Source organism: Vombatus ursinus, unplaced genomic scaffold (genome assembly GCF_900497805.2).
Source record: "Vombatus ursinus unplaced genomic scaffold, bare-nosed wombat genome assembly UNPS02008961.1, whole genome shotgun sequence".
Classification (NCBI taxonomy): domain Eukaryota; kingdom Metazoa; phylum Chordata; class Mammalia; order Diprotodontia; family Vombatidae; genus Vombatus; species Vombatus ursinus.
Window position 1 is genome coordinate 1,513,664 of NW_020948739.1, and position 20,578 is coordinate 1,534,241.

General features: G+C 40.2%; 1 protein-coding gene across 2 annotated transcripts in view; it reads left to right on the top strand.

Annotated features, from left to right (window-relative positions):
* Positions 1-14,336, top strand: part of PTDSS1 (phosphatidylserine synthase 1) — a 65,723-nt gene extending 51,387 nt beyond the window's left edge. The window contains exons 10-13 of one of the 2 annotated variants that reach the window (XM_027849942.1): positions 3,176-3,275; positions 9,560-9,628; positions 10,871-10,940; positions 11,082-11,371. In XM_027849942.1, coding sequence (XP_027705743.1) covers positions 3,176-3,275; positions 9,560-9,628; positions 10,871-10,940; positions 11,082-11,221 — 379 coding nt within the window. In that variant the 3' untranslated portion in view covers positions 11,222-11,371. Of the gene's footprint in view, positions 1-3,175; positions 3,276-9,559; positions 9,629-10,870; positions 10,941-11,081; positions 11,372-11,998 lie in introns of those variants that run through there. The other variant, XM_027849943.1, reaches the window with a different exon arrangement.
* The last annotated feature ends 6,242 nt before the right edge of the window (positions 14,337-20,578 follow it).

Consider the following 20,578-nt stretch of genomic DNA (forward strand, 5'->3'; position numbering starts at 1 on the left):
GTGTGTTTCTTGTAAGCAGCATATTGTAGGATTCTGGGTTTTGATCCACTCTGCTATCCATTATCCACTTCTGTTTTATGGGAGAGTTCATACCATTCACATTCACAGTTATGATTACTACCTGTGTAATTCCCTCTATCCTATTCTTCCTCCTGTTTGTACCCTCTTTCCTTTCACTCTTTCCCATGTCACCAGTGTTTTGCTTCTATCTACCACCTCCCCTGGTTTGTCCTCCTTTCTGTCAGTACCCACCCCCATATCCCCTTTACTTAATCTCCTCCCCTCCCACTTCCCTGTTCGGTAAAGTAGATTTCTGTATTCATCTAACTGTATATTATTCCCTCTTTAAGTTAGTACTGATGAGAGCATCGTTCAAGTGATGCTCATCACCCACCCTCCTATCTTCCCCTCCACTGTAATAGGTCTTTCATGCTTCTACATGTGAAATAATTTACCCCTTTCTACCTCTTCCCTTCCTTCTGCATCTGTTGTACTCCTCTTTCTCATCCCTTAATTTTTTTTTATATCATTCCCTCAAATTTACCTTATATCCACATTGTCTCTCTATATATATTCCTTCTAGCTGTACTATTAGTGATACAATTTTTAAGAATTATAAGTTATCATCTTCCCATGTAGGGTTGTAAATAGTTTAGTTCTATTGAATCCCTTATGTTTTCTTTTCCCTTTTTACTTGTTTATGCTTCTCCTGGGTTGTGATATTAGAGGTCAAATTTTTGGCTTAGTTCTGGTCTTCTTTATGAAAGCTTGAAATCCTTCTATTTTATTGAATGACCATTTTTTTCCCCTTGATGTATTATGTTTAATTTTGTCAGGTAAATGATTCTTGGTTGTAGTCCTAGCTCCTTTGCCCTCTGGAATATCATGTTCCATGACTTCCAATTCTTTAATGTTGCAGCTGCCAAGCCCTGTTGATCCTGATTGTGACTCCCCAATATTTGAATTGTTTCTTTCTGGCTGCTTGGAGTATTTTTTCCTTGACCTGTTAGTTCTGAAATTTGGCTATAATGTTCCTTGGGATTTTTATTTTGGGATCTCTTTCCTGAGGTCATCGGTGGACTCTTTCAATGCCTATTTTGCCCTCTGGTTTTAGGACATCTGGGCAGTTTTCCTGGATAATTATTTATTTATTTAGTTTTAGTTTTCAACATTCACTTCCATGCAATTTTGAGTTCCAAATTTTCTCCCCATCTCTCCCCTGACCCCACCCCAAGACGGCAATCTGATATAGGCTCTACATATACATTCATATTGAACCTATTTTCACATTAGTCATGTTGTAAAGAAGAATTAGAACCAATGGGAGAAACCATGAGAAAGAAGAAAAAAAGAGGGATAAAATAATGTGCTTCGATCTACATTCAGACTCCATAGTTCTTTTTCTGGATGTGGACAGCATTTTTCATCATGAGTCCTTTGGAGTTGTCTTGGATCCTTGCATTGCTGAGAGAAGATGAGTCTACCAAAGTTAGTCATCACACAACGTGGCTATTGCTGTGTACAATGTTCTCCTGGTTCTGCTCACTTCACTCAGCATCAGTTTATTTAAGTCTTTCCAGGTTTTTCTGAAATCTGCCTGAGGCCAGGTGGGATGTTTCTGCATTTCCCCAGGGCTACACCATTCACCAAAGCATGTGGAGGTCTAGCCACTGGAGGATGCCTGTTTGCCCTGGGCTGTGCTGAAGCACGAGGAGGTCCGGCCATTGGAGGGTGCCTGCCCACTGGGGGCTGTGCCGAAGCACATAGTGGTTCTCAGAGCTGGAGTCTGCCAGTTCCCCTGGCTATGCTAAGGCACGAGGGTAAGGGGTAGGGGTCGGGAGTAGGGGGTAGTTGTGGTGTTGGCATTGCCTGCTCCACCACAGTAGGGCTCAGGGTCTCCCATTGGTTTGCTGAGGTGGGGCTTGCTGGGACAGTGCCTGTCCTGGAATGTGCTCCCCTTTTACCTGAGTGAGATGGACTTCTCTTGCTGATCCTCCTAGTCTCCTAGGATAAAAGACTGCTTCACCCTGTCTTTCCACTGGCTCCTCGGTAGCTCCGCAGTTCCAGGATTTGTTCTGGGGCACTATTTTATGGTTTTTTGGTTGTTTAGAGATGAATATGGGAGAGCTACATCAATTTATTGCTTACTTTGCCATCTTGACTCCTGGAAGTCTCTATGCAATATTGACCTTTACAAGTTAGCTTTCCTTTGTCACCAGATATATCCACAGCTGAGCTTCCTTTCTGCTTTGGCCCAGCTGCTTTCTTCTTTCTGGAGCTACTTGTAGTTGTCCTCTACCCTTCCCCAGTACTGTATTGGATACCTTCCAACCTGAAGGACTCATCTTCCGGTGTCATACCTTTTATCATTTTAGTAGTGTAAGTTAGCTCATGTTCATCCAGTTGTAGTAGTATGGATTTCACAGGTCAATCAGAATATCAGAGTTCCCCTTTTCATCACTAAAAAAACAACCTTTTTCTCCACTCCCTTTCACCGCTTACATCTGATACTGTTGCCTTCTCTTTCACTCTTGGGTTCTGGGATATGACATTGTTTATGTTCTTTACCTACTTTTCCTAGGTAGCTTAGTGTATAGAGCACTGGACCTGGAGTCAGAAAGACCTGAGTTCAGATCCAGCTTCAGAGAGTTACTAGCTACGTGACCTGTTTCTAGAGAAAATAGCAGTAGACTTGAACTGTATGTTTCTATACACACAGACAAATAAGCAATCGTCCTTTTGCTTGGTTAAAAGACGGCAAAATATGCTATTTTCTGCTATTTCTAGCTGTAGCTAATAGTTGATGATCAAAAGGAAATTAGTTTTTGTGACATTTTATTTACCTAAGTTCAATAATGTCCTTTAAAAAAAATAGAGACTGGGGGCAGCTAGGTGGTGCAATGGATAGAGCTGTGTCCAGCCTTGGAGTTAGGAGGACTTGTGTTCACATTCGGCCTCAGACACTTGACACTTCCTAGCTGTGTGACCCTGGTCAAGTCACTTAACCTCGATTACCTCTCCCTCTCTCTCTCCCTTTCTCTCTCTCTCTCTCTCTCTCACACACACACACACACACACAAAATAGAGACTGGCATGCAAAATAAATATTTGAAAAATTCTGGGGGGGAAAAAAGATGGCAAAATACTTAACCTTTTTTTTTTCTTTGTCCTTTAGAGTCATCGGTTTCCTGGAAGCGATTGTTTGCATAAAATTTGGGCAAGATCTGTTCTCCAAAACTCAAATACTTTATGTTATACTTTGGCTTCTTTGTGTGGTGAGTTATTCTTGTTCAACATAACACTGAACACCAGAACACAATTGTAGAGCTCCAAGACTCCTCTCTAAAAAAACGTTCCTCCAGGATCCTATCCCACGAAAATGTATCAGAAAAAAATCTATTTGAAAATCTTAAGATTGGCCTCAAGCAACTGAGGTATTTAAGAGTTCATGAGTAAAACACATTGACTTAAACTGAACTCATGGCAAATCATAATAACACGTCAGAAAAATACCCATCTCTTGCTTAAAAGAGATCCTGAGGCATTTGGAAGTAAATGCCAACAGATAGAAAGTAATACAACAACTTCATGCCATAAACTGCTTATTTGAAGTCTCCATTGTCATCTACCCATACATGGGAGCAAAAGGCAGAGGCTTTATATGGGGCTGCCCTGACATTGTCTCTCATATCAGTGTCTAGAAAAATACCTTTCCCCAAATCCCTTCTCCAAATACCCATACTCTTTGTGAATTTCTATAACACTTAACATTAACACTCATTTAACATATAGTAGACACTGCCTTATGCTGACAGTTAATTTTGTGTGTGTGTGTATGTGTGTATCTTTCCAGCTAGATTATGAGCTCCTTGAGAGGAGATTGAGTGATATGCCGATTGATTGATTAAGGAGGGAAAATAAAAATAGAATCTTGTTGGTTTTTCAAATCTATGAGTTTAATAAAGGTCAGGGCTGTCCTCTAATTCAGAAGTCTGAGTTGCACATTATTCAACAAGCGGAGCCTTTTGTCCCTTAGAGTTCTAAAAGAAACACTCTCTGGAGTGGGCACTCAGTATTTCCCAAGATCTCCTATAAGAGCCAAGTAAGTTGATCAGTAGCAATTGTGTCGTGACCAGTTATTATGAATGTAAATGCTCATTACCATAAAGTGAAAGCTAAACTCTCTGTACAGCTGTAGCTGGTGGTATGTGTGTAGGATCATGTACAATCTATATCTTTTTAATTTTTTTTCTCTTTTCCCTAAACAAAGAAGAGGCCTGTGCAATTGCTGTTTTACATTCCGGCTTTGACAAATTAGGGGGTGCTTGCATAGGCCACCACAGGTGTGAGGGCAAACCCGTGAATTACAGGCTTTTGTCTCTTGTGACAAATGTAAGATGGATCTCTCTCGCCTTATTTTCCCCCTAAAGATGGTAAATTTGTCAGTGACAACAATAAATGTTTTCTGGCCTTGCCTTCTAAGGCAAACCATTTGTTCAACAGTCATTTCTTTAAGCACCTACTTTGTGCCATGCAGTAGACATCTTCCAGTGCCCACTAAACCCTTCCATAGAACCAGACTTTGAAACTTAAGGCTCCCCAATATGTGAATCTCTTGATTCATTAAATTGATCCTTATCCTGTCTACCTCACAGGGTTGTTATGAGGAAAATACTCTGTAAAATTTAAAGTTCCCTAATAAGGAGATAGCCCTTCTTCTCACTAAAGCCAACTCTTCTGTGTGATCCTTTGATCTCATCCCTTCCATTAAATTCTCCATTAAATTATCCCTTCTATTGTCTTCCCATCTTTAATCTTTAACATCTTCCTCTGCCTACCCCTTATCCTTTCTGCTGCCTACAAACAGTTCCAAATCTTCTCTGCCTTTAAAAAAAATTTACTAGCCACAACCATCCCCTCAAACTATTCCTCCTCCCGTTCTCAGCCAAACTAAAAAAGCCATTGACACTCATTACCACCACTTCCTCTCCTTTCATTTCTCACCTTATCACTCTAGCTTCTGATAGCATCACTCAGCTCAAACCACTCTCTTCAAAGTCACCACTGATTTCTTAATTGATCTGATAATCTGATCCAAATCTTCCTCTTTCTTGATCTTTTTGTAACATTTGACATTATTGTTGATCTTCTCCTCTTGGAAACTTTCTCTTTTCTAGGCTTTTGTAAGACTGTTTTCTCTTGGTTTTCCTTTCTCATCTCTAACCACTCCTTAGTCTCCTTTGCTGGTTTAACGTCCACTTAACCTTGGGTGTCACCCTGAGGTCCTATCATGGTTCCTTTCCTCTCTAGACTCTCACTTGGTGACTTCACCAACTTCCTGAGGTTTATTTGCCTTCTTTATGCACAGATCACCCAGATCTATATATCTAGTTCCAGTCTCTACCCTGAGTTTCCACCCTGCATCACCAGCTGTCTGTAGGTGTCCCATAGACACCCCAAACTCACCATGTCCAAAATAAATTCTCTTTTCTCCAAAACCAACCCCTCTTCCAGACGTATCTATTTAAAGTATTCCCTGTTGAGAGTCTTCTAGTCTTCCAGGTTTTTAACCTTGGTGTTATCCTTGAGTCCTCACCATTCTTCACCACCCCACATGCCCAGTTAATTGTCAAATCCTTTCTCTTCTGTCTCCATAGCATTTTGCTCATCTGTCGCATTCTAACTGCTCACATAGCCACCATTATAGTTTAGGCTTTTATCATCTCACACCTGGACTATTGAAATGGCTTCCTAATTGATCTGCCTGCCTAAAATATCTTTCTACTTCTATCTTTGCTCCAAAAAGTTGCCAGAATGATCTTCCTTAATCAAATATTTCCCTATGTCACAGCTTTACTTAGACTGCAGTGTTTTCCTATTTTCTCTAAGATAAAATATAAACGTATTTGTTTAGCTTTTGAAACCCTTCACAAGCTTTGTTCTTTGTCTTATAATGTATTACTCCCTTCCCCCACTTTACATTCTAGGAAAAATGACCTTGCTATTTCTCACATACCACACTCCATCTCCTGTCTCTGTAGTCTTTACGCTGATGGGCCCTGTGCCTACAATATACTTCCTCCTCACCTCTAGCTCATAGAATCCCTTGCTCTTCAAAGACTCAGCTCAAGGACCATCTACGTGAAGCCTTTCCCCCTCCCACTACTACTAATGGTCTTTCTTTTTAAACAATCTTACATTTATCTTATATGTACTTGTATGTTGTCTCCTTGAGAGAATGTAATCTCCTTAAGGGCAGGGATTGTTGGGATTCCCAGCACCTAACACAGCACCTGACACAAAGAAATCACTTTAATGAATGCTTGTATCAACACGAGCATCTAATATATTATATAATATTATAATCAATAGCTTCAAAATGGTATATTTTAATAGAATTTTTCAGACTCATTACCTAATTCATTTTTAGCCTTAACACAGAGATATTTTAGATAACCAGTTTCAGTTTATACATGTGGCAGGGCAGAATGCATGAGTAAAGTCGTAGTATCTCTTCTCTTACATGGCAGATAGGCTTTCCATAGACTGATCTGTCATTCCAACACCTCTTTTGAGAAAGGAGTCAAATGCCATTATCCCCATTTTAAAGACAGGGCAAGTGAAGAATAAACAAAATACCTTGCCTTATCTCTTTTTTATGCCATTCAGTAGCAATTAGTGCCATGCTGTGGACAAAAGCCAGAAAACAGGCTACACAGCTCCTGATGGTTAGTACAGCATTTCCTACATCTATCAGGCATTGTGAGCGTTGGATATGATGGAGAGTGACTGCTGGATAAAGATACTGCCTTTTCAGATAGAAATAATTGCCTAACAAAACCAAAACTTCGATCCAGATTCAACTTTGACCTAGAAACAGGAGGTCTAGATTTACTCACCTGTTCTAAGCCTTAGTTTTTTCACTTTTTTAAAATAAGAGAGTCTAGAGATGATCCAAAATTCCTTCCAACTTTGAAATTCCAATTCCATAAGAAGTTAAACACATTTGAATTATTCACTCTGAAAAAGAAAACTATGGAATGAATTGGGGGTTGTCTTCTAGATTGGGGTTAAAGATAGGATTGTTTTTATTTTCTACTAAAGAACCGAAGAGAAGAAAGAGAAGAGATTTAAATTTATTCTAAGGAAGAAATAGTTGAATTGTTATAATAGTGGATAAGGTTCCGAAGAAGGAAGTAGCTTTCCCCAAGGATATTTGATAGTAATGCAATAGGCAAAGTGTCTGGGGATGGTTTAGTTACTGTCTTACATATAGACAAAGAAGTGAACTGTGTGTACTTTTGAGCTTTGATTTGATAAATCTCTAAGTTCCTGTTATTCACAACACATTGTGCTAAGCACTAGAAGTGGAAAATATACAAAAGTGAGTAAGACACAGTCTCTACCCTCCAGGAACCTATGAGTAATACAAATTACTACAGTACAAAGTAGATTATTATAAGTGCCATAATAGCAGCATGAAGAAAACACTATGGGGTTTCAAAGAAGGAGTAGCTTATATCTGGCTAAGTTATCAGGGCAGACTTTGTGGAGGAGGCAGAGGGAGTTGTGCCTTGAAGGATGTCAGATTTCAATAAAGAGAGCTGTATGAAGATTGCGTTCAGGGAAGAGGAAATAGCCAAGGCCAGAAGTGCTGGGTATATTGGGAGAATAGCAAAAAAAAAAAAACCAGTTTGGTTAGAGCACAGAATACTTGTGGGACATTAGTATGAGATAAATCTGAGAAAGTAGGCTGTTTACCAGAGTTTAATAGATCTTAAATTTCAGACTATGAAATTTAGACTTTCCAGATAGTGGGAAGTCATTGAAGATTTTTGAGTAGGCAGGTACCTTAACTGAGATTTTATGTAGGATGAATGAGAGAGGAGGGATTGAGTGTGGGAAGATCAGCTAGAAGGGTATTATAATATTATAGTCCAAACAAGAGGTTATGAAGGTCTGAAACTTAGGTGGTTGCAACAGGAATGGAAAAACAAGAGACATTGTGGAGGGAGAATCAGTCTTTTCATCTAAATTGCAGCTGAAACCTCTGTATTGGCCCTTCCTGTTAGAATTTGAATTTCTTGAAATCAGGGGCTGAATTAGCAACTGATTGATAAATGAAGAAGGAGAAAAAAGTCGAAGGTGATACTAAAGTTTCAAACCCTGGAGTGCCTTGGAAAGTAATTGAACATCATTAAGGAAATAGGATAGTTCGGAGGACCTTAGAAGGAGGGGATTTATTATCAGAAACATTTTATTGTATTATCAGAAACCTGGAGTTTGAGGTAAAGATAAAGCCCACATTCATGGGTCAAGGAAGCAGTGTCAGGCTGGAAGCTTTAGAGCCATCTTGGACTTTTTTCTCAAGAAGCTCCACATTCTGATAGGAAGAGACAGCACATAGAGATTTCAGCTGCAAGTTGGATGGAAATGCCCAGTGGTCCTGAGACTGCAAAGCAGATGACAGTGCATCTTTTTTAGTGACATTTTCATTGATAAATCCACACCTGTGCCTGGCATTTGATGGTGCCAAGGACTTTGATGATAAGAACTTTCCTTTTTGGATCTGCAGTAGCTAAAGCCACTGAGAAGACAGGGATTGCAGCACCTGCAGAGACAGGTGCCAGGTCCCATCTCCATAAGGGTTGTTTCCCTGGATAAGGACTCTGGGGCCAGGCTTAAAGTCATACCAATGGTTGGGGCTTGGGGCTGGGCAGTGCTGTTTCTGAGGGCTCTTGAGTACAGGATCCTGGGCTGCCTCCAGTCAATCAGTATTTATTAAGTACCTTCTATGTGCAAAGACTGGGCTATGGGGAGGTGGTAATCTAGGCAGTGGAAGTGGTTTGCCACACCTGGCACATCCTACCCTCACCTTTCCCTCTGGATTCCTTGATGTTACATTCAGCCAGGCTTGCATGCCTGCTTCGTTGGTAACAGTGGTAACCGGGATAGTGGATTTCTCCACCATAAACTTTAACTCTTGCTCTAAGTAAAGCTTTAAAAAAAAACATAATATTTGTAAGCTATTTAACATGTTTGGACTTTCATGAGAGAGTGTAGTGGAGCATTAGATTTTAGAGTGAAAGGACCTGAGTTCTAATTGTTACTTTGTTACTTATTTCTTCTGGCCTTTCGCACCTAAATTTACCTGCCTTGACCTCAGTTTTCTTACCTGTCATACGTGGGGATTAGAATGGATGATTTTTTTTTCTAAGTTGTTTTTGAGCTTTAAATGGATAAGGGTTGGAGGGAGGGAGACTACTTAGCCTGTGTGTTTACCCTGTTAGACTCTGATTTGACTTGATTTTTTTTGAGGACTTTAGATTTCAACCTCGATCTTCTGACTAAGTATCTTGGCACTTGTATTTTTTTTCAGCATCTCTTAAAAAAAAGAAGACTTAAGGAAGGGAAGTTCCATAGTATGATAATTCAAACAAAAAAAATAGTGAAAAAACAAGGAAGAAGGCTATGATTTCATTGTACTCACTCTGTGTAGCTATTCCAAATGTTTATGCCTAGGCATTTGTAAAGTTTTTTATTTGTTTTTCATTTGCAGGCTTTTACTACTTTCCTGTGTTTGTATGGTATGGTTTGGTATGCAGAGCACTGTGATCACCGAGAAAAGGTACAAGAGAGAAAAGAGTGATGATATTTTCTTTGAGTGATCCCTTTTGTGTAAGACTTTAATACAGGAGCTTAATAGTATAATGAAGGAAACAAGGTATCATCACCAGGACTGAATTGTCACCAGGTACAAAGAGAGCCATGCAGGACCTGGAGTCTTAAGAAGATCTAGGTGTACATCCCACCTCAGGCACTTAGTACAGGTGGCCTTGAGCAAGTCACTGCACCTCTCAGAGGTTCAGTTTCCTTAGCTATAAAGGAGGAAAGCCATACTTGCCCAACCAACCACAGAGAGTTGTTGTGAGGAGGGTACTCTGAAAACCTCAGAGCACAATATTAAGTGAATTATATCGGTGGTGGTGGTTGTCATTGCCTGCATCCATCTCACGAGTAACTCTTCCTTTAGCATCTCATTCAGTCCTGCTGCTCTGAAAGAACTGCCCACAACAGTATTCTCAGAAGCTGTGTACACATGGAGGGGGCTGTGCTTTCCAATGACCTACTGGTTTTAATCTATTCTTTGGCTCCAGTTTGGAGTTCACACAATAGTTATACCAAGTAATGGGAATAGTACAGGAGTAGGAGCCAGATCCCTGGTTTCTAGTTCTTGCTGCGCCACCCACTGGCTTTTGTCAGTTGGGAAAATTATTTCATCTCCCTCTGCCTTAGTTTCATTATCTATAAAATCAGGGTAATGATATCTGCATTGCCATTCTCACAGGTGATGTGAGGATCAAATGAAATAGTGTGGGGAAATAATTAAGAACTAATAACTATTGAGTACTAATAAAGCACCATCCAAAACTGAATTTTTTTTTTAAAGTACAATAGGAACACTCTTGGATCTTTTTATTTTTCATTATGCCATTAGTCAAAGACACCATCTTTGGTGTCTGCATTCCCACAGCTAAACCGAGCAGCCTAAACTAAGTAGTCGTGTTTCCTTAAGTTCATTTCTCTGCACCTGACTTTCCTCATCTCTGAAATAAGTAGACTGCACCTAATTTAGGACCCCTCCCGGCATTAATAATTTATGGTCTCGCATCTCTAAGATTCGTATTTTTATAGCTGAAGGGAAGGAAGCACAATGAGGTTTCTTTCTTTTCCCTTTCTTGTACAGTACTTGCACATTGAGTAGGAGGGCTGTGACTTGGACAGAAAGCATCCTGACTGCTGCTTTTTACGATGCCTCCCGCCAGGAAATTTGGGAGAACACTTAACAAAGTTTCTCTTTTGTCCCTAGACCTATTCTGAGTGTGAAGACAGCCCTTACAGTTCAGATGTCTCCTGGCTTCATACTAAGTTCACAAAAGGTATTCTTTTAATGTCTGATTATTTAAGACTTTTTTTTTAACTTGGTCCTGTTTTTTTTTTAAAACAGAAAGATTTATTCATAGCAGCTTTTCTCCATTAATTAAAGATTAAGCCACTTCCAGTATTGCTCTCGATTTCAGATGGGCAGAGAGGCACTAAATGCAGTTCTGGAGGGTCACTTCAGTTGAATGCCCCTAACAGTAGGATCACATTGTGGATTACTGAAGTGGTCAGTGGTAATGACTTTGCATTCTTTTTGGTAACGATGGATGCCAGATGAAAACACTAAAGCATTTATAGGGGCAAGTGACCAGTGCCACATTTACTAGATGATACAGTAAACTCCATGAGGACAGGGATTGTTTTTTAATTTTTTCCTTATCCCCCAATGCACCTAATATAGTACTTCACCCATAGTAGGTACTTTATAATTACATGATGGGGTAAACACATTTCTGCACATAAAATAAAGTCCTGAAATTTTGATCATCCTTTTGTCCAAGTCAGTAGTAATCTAGATTATTGGTCTTTAGAGGATGGAGTTAGGGATGGTTGCCATATGTGGCCTAGGGAATGATTGGGAGTTTTGTTTTTAATTGCCCTTTACTTCATAAAATAAATTTATCACCCCTAGTCTTGCACACCTCTGACCTTCAGAGCACTCTGGCTATAGAAATGCCTTATGATTTTTCCTGGGCATCAGAGTTTAGCATGACAAGCAAATAGGGCAGGAGATGACTGGACAAATATAATATTAACTGTAGGCAAGTCATTTAACCTCTGGGCCTCAGTTTTTTCCTATGTAGCAGAAACAGATGGGGCTAAGTGATTTTCTAAGATAACTTCTAGCTCTAAAATTCTATGAGCTTCTAATTACAATACTGGAGTTGCTGTCTCTCAATTTACTCATTAGGCCACTAGATGGAGTGCTAGTATCAGCTAAGTAGTCTGCACCTCAACCTTGGCAGTCCAAGGAAAGGAAATCCAGTCATCACAAGAAGAAGCATTTTGAGCTAGGTCTTGGGAGATGACAATGTGTTGTGATTCCTTTGACTAGGTACTGAAGAGAGCCCGCCTAAACATTCAGGAAATAGTGAAAGCCATTCTTCCAGAAGAAGAAATCGCCATTCTAAAGCAAAAGTAACCAATGGAGTTGGGAAGAAATAATAAAACAAAAACAAAACCCTGGTTTATCAAAGACGTTCCAGAGAGTGCCTAGAATTGAGAGAGACACTGGACTAGTTCTGACTTCCCTGTTAAGAGGTTAATATACGTAGAGAAAAACCAGATGAGGGGAAGGAGAGTAGACTTGGGATAGGGGAATCCTTGCGGGAAGGCTAATCTCCTGTTTTCACTTGGATCCTGTATTTCAGATCATTGCCTGCCACCCCTTGTCATTTCCCAATGTCTTCTACCTTTTACTCCAGCCCCATGTTTCCCCAGGAGAGGTGCAATGTGTCCAAACGGAGATGGAGCTTTCTTCCCCCTTGCCAAGAGCAGCTTTAGCATTGAGGGGCCCAAGATCCATTTTAAATCTGTTCCTTCAGGCAAGAGCATGAGCCCCAAGGGGAATGGACCTGTCACCAGTTTTGTTCTTCAGTCAGTCACTTTGTTTTTATGCTTTGGTTGATTTCTTTAAGCCTCTCTGCTGTCAACTATCCTTCAGTGGCAACACATGAAGCCTTCTGTAGCCATTGTGGGAATCTTTTCCCTTAAGGGAAAAATGGGGGCATTTTTGGTATTTCTGATATGGCCCCCTTTAAAAAACAACTCAAATGTCAGAAACCCATGAACTTGCAGAGAGGGCGAGTTGTCTGGAGAGGATGCTGGGCTTCAGGTCTGGGCCGTTTTTTGTTCCGTGCAGAATACCCTTTGTCCAGCCTTCTCTGCGACACATGAGCAACCCTTTTACAAAGGCAGTGACCGATGGTTTCTGTCCACAACCAGGTGCCTTTTACATTTGATCTTATGTTGTTTTCTTTCCACGGTGTAATGGCTGGCATTAAGTATGTCTTTTAGTCATATGGGAGGTGCTGGTAAGTATATTATCCTGTCATCCTCACCATGCTTTGTAGAACATTTATCCTAATGGGTCACCTTCACCTCCACTGGATCCCAGTTTTAAATAAAACCATTTCTGTTAAAGGCCTTCAAAGGCCTGATTTAAAAACTGACTCTATGAAATCACTCATTTCTTTAGAAACTCAAATGGATCTTCAGTCTACTTCTAAGAAATTACTATAATTTCCATGGACCTGTAGGGTAGGTAATATGACTGTTAGATATCCTGTTTCTAAAGCTTTACAAGTGATCAGCTACAAGTAAACAACATTTTCTTTGTTTATGACTATGATGATTATTTCATCAATCAAGTTTTTTTTTCCTAATAAGTGGTCAATGCATACATGATTGACCATTGACCTTTAGATGCAGACTTGCTGAAAGAAATCCATTTGTTCCCACAACTTGTAGAATACAGATGTTCAAATGTCTTCTCACCCTTTCCTCCCCCCACAAGGAAACCCTTAGTAATAGATGGGTCATGTTTTTCTTTTTCTGCAAAAGAATTCTGAGGTGAAAGGGTTAAATGAATCAAGCAAGCCTGGGGTCACTTCCTGTGCTCTGTGCCTCTTAGAGACAACTTGGTTGTGGAGCCATGAATGAAGGACCAGCCTAACGGCCAGACTTGTTAAGTACACAAGCATCAGGAGACACATTGTCCATGGGATAACTTAATTGTGAGAAGTTTAACAAAGGGAAGTTACAGTGGTTGGCCACAAGCTGTGTGCTATTAAGAGCTTTAACAAATCTGTACCCTTCCCAAGCCAGGTTTGGAAATAAGAAAAGTTGTATTAGAACACTTCCCATAGCCCACCAAATGCCTATTCTTAAAGAGAGAGAGAGAATTGTACAATTTAAATTATTTTGATTTAAAAGTTCCAGTGTTTCCCCCTGTTACAGTCACGTTAAATGTTATGACACATGAAGATGGCAGAAGAGAACTAAAAACATTTTTAATATTCCTGCATTTTGCTTTCCTTCTCACCGTGTATTGTGTCCATAGCCATCACCCTCCATTGCTCTAAGCCTGTGACATGCCCCTGGCTGCATGTGGAAGTTAATTTTCCTGGCTAGTGAAGTGTGGTGCCAATGCAACATGTTTCTGTGTCCCAGAACCTTTTGCCTGATTTCTTTTCATTTTAAAACTTGAACAGAGGAAATTAGAGAAGGAGGCACCTGTTGAGCAGGTGGTAAATCTCACCGTACTCTGAAAGGCAAGGCCCCAAGATCATTCTTCCTCAGCTCAGCCAGGAAAGTAGCAGAATGTTAAAGGAAATGTTCTCATGTGCTTTCTGTGCTTCTTTTCCTCTTTGAATTAAAGCTTTTTTCCTACATGCGAGAGTTTTTCATGACTTATATGGTGGTTGCAAAAAAAAAAAAAAAAAACCGCTTTCACTAGTTGGCCAAAGCCACAGCTAAGATTTCCTTCAGCTCTGACAGCAACATTTGCTGGCTGAAACCAGCCTTTTCCACCCCAGTTTCCATGGATATGGACTTCACATTACCAAAAATAGAATAAAATGCTTTAAAGTCACTTGATAGCTGAAGTGATTTGATTTTAAAGCATTCATCCCATTTCCACTGGGCCGTACATTGACTACTTTTGAGGTGAAATGTACCAGACATAAATGAGAATGAGAATTTTTGATGCATTCCCCCACCCACAGTGGTACTTGGCAAAAAAGTGTTAAAGGTTAGGGGTTTAGGGTTGTGTGTTTTTTTTTTGCCTGTCCCCAGTCTTTCCATAGACTCTCGCCAGTTTTCCCATGTCTGTTTTTCTCATCTATAAAATGAAATTTAGTGTACTTATCTCACTGGGATGCCAGGAAGTTTTGTTGCTTCATTAAGCATTTTGATCATGAAGAATAAATGCTTGTCTGTCATTTTCATTAGACCTGATTCTCCAGTATGTTAGAGTAAGTGAGTGAAATTAATGAAAACTGAAATCAGACTCCCAAATACAGAGAAGGTTTGGTATTATTGATCGCTTCTCTAGGTTGCTGGTAAGCATTTCAAGTGCCATTTTCATCTGGCATTTGATTTTGACTCCTAGAAACTGCATTTGTGAATTTCTACTGGTTGACTCATTCAATCCAGGTTGGGATTGTTGGGGAGAACCCAGCCACTGAGAAGAAGACTACAAACTCAGAGTGAACAGGGAAAACTAACCGCTGAGAACCGTTAATAGGGAGAAAGTTTTAAAGGTGGAGTTGCAAAATAAATCCTTGTGCCTAATTGCCAAAATGAATTGTGTTCATCAACTACTAGGAAAGAAATTCTGGTCTTCTATCCTCTTTTTGTTTATTAGAGCAACTCATGTTAACAATATTCCTTTTTTATCTAAAAGGTGATATCAAAAGAACAACAGATGTGCCAGGGATGTACTATGAAAATTTTTCTTCATCAATTCTGACATTAAAAATCATTTTTTACAACAGCTTAGAACCCTATTTAGCAGTGATTCATTAAGCAACGCACATCACTCCTCTCCCTGTGCCTTGCACATAGTAGGTGCTCATTAAGTGTTGAACAAATCAGAGTATGTGATGTGTGTGTGTGTGTGTCTGGTACTTTTGATCTTGTCCTTTTTTATGAGTTAGTAATGAGTTGGCTAAGACGGGTGGGACAAGTTTTAAAAATCACATTCCTCATTCCATTATACATAAAGTATTGGGGATTACCATCAGGAAAGGTTATGATATTTTTTAGGTGGACTGGTAATGTTCTTTTTGGTTAAATAAGATGTATGGATGATAAATATTTTATTTTGCTCTCCTGTTTGAGTTTCGTGAATTTTAAGAGGTAGTATCAATGTCAGCCCTAGGGCAAAAACAATTTGCTGGACGTGAATTATTTTTTAATTGTTAGAATCCTAAATTGCAAGAACCACCATGATCCTAAAAGCTCTTCATTTAATGCTGCCTTTAATCTCTACCTCTCAAATTAATCACTGACTTTTTTTTTAATCCTTTCATTCCGTCATTGCTGCCTGCTCCAAGGATTTTGAAGCTGTTTGCCATACAGGAGCCAGTATTAGGCTGTTTGTTGTCATGCTCCTCACATAGCTTTGTGGTTTTCAACATGTCCAAAAGCTCGCGTGCCACATCTTATCTGTGTAATCCTAGTGTGTATTGCGTAGATGTAGCTAATGGCAGTTAGCTCCCACCAGAACATTGTAACTGTTTCCTTACAGTTCTCTCTGCCTCTGGTTTTTTCCCTTTCCAGGTCATTTGCCCCATAGCTGCCAATGAAATCTTTATACTATACAGCCCAATTGTGTAACTCCTCTGCTCAAAAGCCTCCATTTGCTCCCCATTTCCCATAGGATATAATACAGAACTTCTTAGGTTGGCCTTCAAGACCTTACATGACTGGGTGCCAACCTTCCTTTCCAGCTTCCTGCTCTCCACACACTCTGCATTCCAGCCAAACCAGATTACTTGACTGCATGCGTCTGTACATGCTGTGCCCTGTGCTTGGAATGGTCTCTGCCTCCATTTCCCGCCTACTTAATTCTCCCCCTTCTTTAAGGCCCAGTCCAAGTGTTACCTCCATCAAGTCTTCCTTGACACCGCCACCCGCCCTCCAGTTAGAAATGATCTCTCTTCCCAAAGGTCTCGTTGCCAGTGACTTTGGGCTTATCCTATGCATTTATCATATAACTTGTATTATAGTTATTTGTGAATTTGTCATACCCCTTAACTAGATTGTAAGCTCCATGAGGGCAGGGACTTTTGTCTTGTTTAATCCTTGTATTCTCAGCACCTGGAACAGTGCAATGCACTAGTAGGTGCTTAATAAATGTTTGTCAAATCAAGTTGAATTCAAACTCTGTATACAGAATAACTGGTTGGTTTGAGAGGGGATATGGATGTTTTCTAAATGTAGACATTAAAAAATTCACTCCTGGCCCATACAGCATTATTTTCTTTTTGGAGCGAAAAGGAGGATGTTGGCAAGTCAATTCCTTTTCCCATAGATGTGGCTGAATACAGTGGCATCATTCAGACAATAGAAATTGCCAGAGGTCTTTGCTTTCACAGCTGATGCAACCATCTCAGCCACAGAACAGTATTGGGCCCTGTGCTCATTGTGCCCCGAGTATTAATTATCTTTCATTCTTTGTTACTGATCCTGGAAATCATACTCCAGGGTGCCTGTAAACACTGAAGCACCAATAAAGAAATACCTCCTCAACAGGGAGAGGACTCTCTGAGTAGTGGAGGTATGTAGCCGTGCTAGTGGTAACTGCCTGTCCTGCTTTTGTGCTTCAGTCTCACGACCATGCTAAGCTTGTGGCTCTCTTATCCTGTATTGAATACAACCAGTGTGTGTCACTGTTCTAGTTGTCCAGCTGTGCTCTTAGGAAGAAAGGTTTGCAATTTTTTTTTAAAAAAATAAAATCTGGGAATTAAGAACCAAATGCATTTTCATGAATAAAGTATGCATATGATAGCTTTAATTATACTATCAGGTTACAAGCAGGATTTATGTAGTACGGTGCCCATTGGAAAATCTGGATTGTAAACCTCGTTCCCACTAACCTGGCAAAAATAAACCTTGGTTAGTTTTCTTCACTGACTGCACATATCGGGGAATGATTATGGATTTTAAAGGTTTAACCTGGGGAAAGCAGAACCCCGCCCATACCTTTAGAGACCTCAACTTGTATTGTTATAGGCAAAAGCCCTTTGGAATAATTGCAGGAGGGACATGGACGTGATGACTTAGACAAAGCCCATCTGAGGACTGGGAATACGTGGGCAGTCACTGATTCTATCTGTCTCCCTCTTTTTCCCTCTCAGATCACTTGTAGCCCTGGACAGCCAGTATTTAGACTACTCCCTCTTTCCCTCTTCTCCACCCCCAGACTAGTTGGGGCCTGATGATCTCAGACTCTAATTTTTATAGATGGTTACACCACCAAGCAGCTCTCCGGATGTTGGCTTCATTTGCGATTAACTGGACATGTCCTCAGTGGAAAGAGTAATAGGTGGAACCCATCATTAAGTAAGCCCAGAGCTTTTCTTATGTCTTGTGGTAAGCAGAATCTGCCTCTGGATTTGACATCACTCTTTTCAGTGGCCTTTTAAAAGTCATTCAAGACTCCAGTTTCCAAAACTCCTATTCTGTATCTTGTTTTGAGCTCTTTTTCTAGTGCTTTTGTAAGGATTCTGCTCTGAAGCTGCTCCTTTGGCTGGCAATTCCTCACACCAGGGGGCAGCCTGAAGCTCCCTCTGCCCTCAGGAATCTGATTTATGATCTGGGAAGGCCATAAACCTCCGCTCTTCACTTCTGAAAAACAGAAAAGTATGGGAAAGAATGTAAATTATAAACACTGAATTCCTATGATCAGCAATAATGTAAAGGCCGATTTTTATTGTAGTGTACATACGGATTTAATTTCTTAGGGTTTGTTCTGCCAGGGCCCTCAATAATATTTCTAAGGACAGATAAAAGTGAAATGCCTTACCGAGTTACCAGGGCTTTCCAAATAAAAAACAGCATTTTTGGGGTGATTCATTGGTTAAAACATTGAAACACTACCCTACACAAAGAAGGATGTAGAAGTTAATATTGGTGACCCGTATTAACTAGGCTGTCCCAACACAGTGGTGTTTAGGTTTGCATCCAAGCAGCTTTATCCAAACACAACCCCAGGTCTTTTTCATTCAACAAAATGCTTAATTTTAGTTTCCTGATCAAATTAGACAGTAAGGAGATTTTCAGCAACACTTCTTTTTTTTCCCCTGAAATTTTGAAATTCTGCCCCTAGCTCACTAACTGAAAGCAGGTTTGCTATTACTACCGCCTCAGAAGGCTGGCTATGGAGACACACTGAGGCCAAAGCAGAATCTCCTTTGAATTTCCATTCCAGGGGTAGGCCAGTTCTAGGCTTGCATTTCACAAGCAAGGGTAGCTTTTTGCTGTGCTAAAGAATAAGAAAGATGAGACAACTCATGATAGTTTCCTGTTACTATTCTCAGAGATGATGATCAAATGTTTCTGCAGATCTTTCTTCAGCATTCAGATTATGTTTATATTCCAATTTATCCTAGTTCACAATGATCAGCTATGGATAAAAAATGCACCAATTGGCTTCCAAGTTTCCAATGTGCAATTATGCTGCCAGAATTTAGAGTTTAGGTTTGAGTTTGCCTTTTTTTCTTTTTTTTTTTTTTGAGGTAGGATTAAGTTGTGACAATGTCTATTTCTGCAGAAGATTAATATTAGTGTAATGGAAACTATGATACTTATAATTACCTACTTCAAAGATTTATTGTTTTGTTATTTTCCAGTATAGATAGACCACTACCTTAATACAATTTGGCCGGGTCCTGAACTGGGGACTGGGGAAGGGATGTGACTTTCAGACTAGGACAAATCACCTCCTGCCAGCTTGCTAGACTTCCAGACCAGACGAGTCCTTCTCTGAGAGTGACTTCAGGATTGGGACAAACCATCACCAGCTTTTATTAGCAGATTTCACTGTTACTCTGCATGGACTTATTCCTCAATGGTAGCATACTCCCAACCTGCTCCTCTTTCCACCCTTGTGATTCAGAACCCTTGGTTACTAAAGAACAAGCCCCATTCCCCAACCTCAGCCGTTACTCTGTCATTCCCTACCTTCCCTCCTCAATGCCCCACTCCAAATCTACCCGCCCCCTCCCAGCCTTCCACTGTGCCCTTTAGGATGCTTCCTGTATAGTAAACAAATTTGCTTTCATCTGAAAATTCTTCTCTCCATCTTTTGCAATTAACTGAGACCTAGCTCTCTCCTGATGACGCTGCTTCCCTTTGTAGCCCTTCCAGCTATAGTCGAACCTTCACCCATTACTCTCTTCCTCGGTGATTGATTGTAGTCGGGTAGCATGCTCCCCAGACTCCCTTTATCACCATCACTCAACAAACTCTTTTTTTGAGGTCCATCCAATCCAAATTTATTACTCAGTCCAGATTTGGTAGCTATTACCTACTGACCCCTAGGACGTTCTCCCTCCTTTCTCAGTGAGTTCGGTGCTTCATCTCTTCCTCTCTATCATATCTCCTTTCCTCATTTTTTTTAATTAATTAATTTATTTTTAGTTTTCAACATTCACTTCCACGAGATTTTGAGTTCCAAATTTTCACCCCATCTCGCCCCTCCCCCCACCCAAAGATGGCATGCATTCTGAATACCCCTTCTCCTAATCTGCCCTCCCTTCTATCTCTCCCCCCCCTTATCCCCTTCCTCTTCAATTTTCCTGTAGAGTAGGATAGGTTTCTATAACCCATTTTCTGTATATCTTATTTTCAAGTTGCATGTGAAAACAATTTTTTTAACATGTTTTTAAAACTTTGGGTTCCAAATTTTCTCCCTTCTTCCCTCCCCACCCACTCTCATTGAGAAGGCAAGCAACTCAATACAGGTTATACATGTATAGTCATGCAAAACACTTCCATAGTAGTCATGTTGTGAAAAACTAACTCTATTTCCCTTAATCCTATCCCACCCCCCCATTTATTCTATTCTCTCTTTTGACCTTGTCCCTTCTTAGAAGTGTTTGCTTCTAATTACCCCCTCCCCAAATCT